Source organism: Morone saxatilis, unplaced genomic scaffold (genome assembly GCF_004916995.1).
Source record: "Morone saxatilis isolate NCDOM2014 unplaced genomic scaffold, NCSU_SB_2.0 Contig22, whole genome shotgun sequence".
NCBI classification, from domain to species: Eukaryota; Metazoa; Chordata; class Actinopteri; family Moronidae; genus Morone; species Morone saxatilis.
The window spans coordinates 11,080,120-11,083,965 of NW_023339785.1; the positions used below are offsets into that span (position 1 = coordinate 11,080,120).

Consider the following 3,846-nt stretch of genomic DNA (forward strand, 5'->3'; position numbering starts at 1 on the left):
ACACACACACACACACAATCTCTGGCATCTTCTAATCTAATACAGCCCTTGGCTCATAAATTGCACTTAAATTGATATCACGATATTTCCACTGGAGATAGAATAGCATCAGTCAGCCTCCTATACTGGCAAACCTTTAGCCTGGCCTCCCTACAGTTTAGCAGGGTAAGAGCTGTTCTTGGCAGCACCGGCCATGTGACTGCGATTCCATTACAGCACTGGCAGTGCTCTATTTGTCTCACCTTCTGTGTGTAATGGAAGCAGCAGTGATGGGAGAGTGTACTGTGAGCTGTGTGTTTGTGTGTGTGTTTGTTTGTGCATGTTTTTCTTTATCAGTGTGTGAATCGAAGGTCTCCTTTGTGGTTTGAAGCGTTTTTGAAACTTCTCTGCAAAAGTGCCAGGGTCATCCTTTGATGGATGACCTTACTTGGATGTATCCGAGGCCAGGGTTCGCTGTGATTTGAGTCAGAAACCCCTCTCTCTTCACTGTGTGTGTGTATGTTGTATTTATATGTGTGTATTCACGCCTGTTATGAAGAGCCTGTTCTGCAGGGGCCACGGAAAAACAGTTCCTCTCGGATTCAATTTCCACAACAAGCTGAGCTGGAGGGGCAACAAGAGGGTTAGGGGACAGCATGGTCTGCTTCACACAAGTTTCCTGACATAGGGCTGAACAAAGAGGCCTATCAATTCTGAAATGTGCACTTACAAGCTTGATTTCACCTTTCCGTCTTTTTCCCCGTAACGTCTCAAAGCTTTTCCCACATGTCTGCATTCAGCCAGCACCCCTGAAGTGATACCCAATCCCTCATGTGTCAGAACTCATCTGTCCCAAATTCAGGTTGTAGGAAATTGCCTTACAGTTCCTTTTCAGTTGCTAACGTGGCATTGCTATTGGAATTCTAATGGTGCGGGTGCATACTATATGTTAACCATATGTTTTGCAGAATTGCATCATTGTGATTTACTCTGTTTGACTACAGAATTAGACTTAGAAATCTTAAAGTGTTCCTCTGACTTCCCTTTGGCTTTCATCTGAATATCAGTCCAATTAAGTTTTTTTGCAATGTTCCCTCCCCCATAGTCGTGAGCAGTGACACTTAGACTGTCTGTTTCTCTGTCTGACTCTTTCTCTCGCTCCTACTCATCATGTCTGATGTGACAGTGCTGGCAAATTGTGATGTGCAGGAATAATGATGTTTGAGTGCTGGCTTCTGGTGTGTAATTGAAACACTGGGATGCTTTCACACTGCCCTTTAGTGCCAGCTGTGCCACTGATACAAGAGCAGTGGTTCCCTTAGACATCTCTCATGCTGCTGGCAGGTGGCAAGCAGATAAATTCTTTCTGTTATTTGTTCCTGATTTACTCCAACAAACCTGCTGCAACAGTTACCTGTGACTCAGTTTCTCTCATCTCTTGTGCCATGACATACGGACTATCTGTTTGTTTTGCTGGGACATTGTGATTTAACACGGAAGGTAGCTATACTATATAGTGTCCTGTATTACGAAATTTTTTTTTCTCCAAGTTTTTGGATAATATAATACGTGGTTTGGCTCGTATGTCACCAAAACTTTTTGTTCTTGCTCAGCACATATAATATACAATAAACCAATAACATATAATCATAACGGTGGCAGATTTACCATCACAATTCTTAGTAATGGATTTGATTTTATTTGATTTTAGACAGAGGAACACAAAAGCGACCTGTCAGATTTGTATGTATTTAGCTAAAATTATCTCCATGAAGTGCTATTTTTGACTGGCTAATTTTAAAAATAAGAACCATGGAAAAGGGTCTTAAATATGGTCTTGATGGCTACATGATTATGCTAAAGTACTGAGCCTGAGTCACCTATAGGTTTCTGAAGAGCTGTTCTCTGACGGCTCCCGGCTAATCCAATAATGGACAAAGATGTGGAGTGTGGGTGAAGTGAGGCGGGCTGAATGAAGCCTGGTTGATGAAAACAGCCACCTGTCACTCAAAGCAGTCATGCACTTAATTATTCATAACTTAAAGTGTCAATATAATTTAAACCGGTGAGTTTTATAAAAATTCAATCCCCATACAGTCATTAAGAACAGGGAATATAGCATTAAATATATGTGTTTTTTGTACCAGGCTGTAAACATCTTTATTTCTGCTGTTTCAGTTAAAGCAGACAAACCCACTGTTTAATATGTTCCTTACATTTTTTACCAATTTGTTACCAAACTTTTTGGTTTTAAAATGTTAAGAAAAGGACATCTCCAAACGCTTTAGAGCCCGAGTATCTGGCTTACTACAACCCCATGCACACGCTTTATACTTGTTCAAAACTCATTGATGACACAGCACAGCATTCAGATACAGCAACGTCCAGAGTGACATGTTCAGCACAGCGTGACAGATTTCAAGCTATTTGTCTACTACATAACTCGCTCAACAGCAAAGCACTGACCTTTTCAAAGCAAGCTTTCCAAGGCCCTTTCAAATGTTTATTCTGACAGTTTGACGTGAAGACATTTGCAACTTGATATAGTTCCCAAATGAAAGAGGACATAAATTGTGTTAAGTTTGTTTTTCATTCCACTTTCCAAACAGGTCGCTGACAACCTATGTATGATTATTGGCTCTCAATTGAAGGTTTAAATCTTATTTATTTGACATCTTTTGATGTTAACAAAGCTAATACTGTGTTGACATTCTGGCTAATGGGTGGTAGTGACCAAATTTCACCTGCAGCAGGAAAATGTTACTGTTTGCTAAACTAACTTGTGTGCATGTGTTGGCAGGGTGCGGCTAGAGGCCTTCTCAGACAACAGCGGGAAGCTTCAACTTTCTCTGCAGGAGATCATAGAATGGCTGACAGCCAAGGACGAGGAGCTGTCGGAACAGCTGCCCATAGGAGGCGACGTGGGGGCCGTCCAGCACCAGAGGGAGTTCCACCAGGTAATGTAGATGATACTATCTCTGCAGTGCAAATATTAGTCTTTATTCCATCCAAGGTATGTCTACTCACTCAAGACCAAGATACATCCATACAAAAACAAACATGTACTCAGATAAATTGAGTCTATAGTTGAGACTGTAGCCATACAGATATAAAAATAGACATACATAGATGTATTCACAGAGTGTTTAGTGTTGTGTGTGGCAGAGGGGACAAGACTCCTACTACAGTACAGTGTTCTCTTTTCCACTTTACATTACTATAACTGCATCCATATGGGAGCAGTTTGATAAATGGATTGAGGGTGTGCCCAGGGTCATGCGCTATGATCTGTAAAATGCGTGTGATGGCTTTGTCATTGAAATGTGAGAGACTGGGGGTTGGGAGGCCAATGATTTTAAAGGCAGTGTTTGAACTGCGTGATATGTAGGTGAATTTGTTGTTGCTGGAGAAAGTGAACATGTAGAAAAACACATGGAACAGTGTGGTCTTATGGATTCTGCTTTTTCACTGCAGCAACAGAAGGTGAGGAACAGAATAGAGCGTTGGGGTTTACAGATAACAGAGACTCTGCTGGCAGCTTGTGTAGATATCACAGATATTGATCAATGCTGGGTTTATTGTCCAGCCTGAGTCAATACTAGATAGTTGAAACTTTCTCCAAGTTCAGCTGTCATTGATAGTACTGATGGAGGTGGGGGGGTTGTGCACTGCAGTGTGTGTTGGGAGTGCCAAGGACCAGTTCTAATACATCTTCTCTGGAAATAAGTGGAATGCTTAAATACCCCATTCACTCAAAAATAGGGTTTTCTTCTAGCACTTACAGCTGGATGTTTGCTTCACAGCTTCACTGTGCAAAATGATGTATGAGCAGAGTTTGACACTAGAAGAAGTTTTCACATTCCTCTG

General features: G+C 41.4%; 1 protein-coding gene across 1 annotated transcript in view; it reads left to right on the plus strand.

Moving 5' to 3' along the window:
* drp2 (dystrophin related protein 2) overlaps nt 1–3,846 on the plus strand; it is a 69,676-nt gene that overhangs the window by 13,695 nt on the left and 52,135 nt on the right. The window contains 1 exon segment of the mRNA XM_035669273.1: nt 2,780–2,936. Within this exon segment, the coding sequence (XP_035525166.1) occupies nt 2,780–2,936 (157 nt within the window).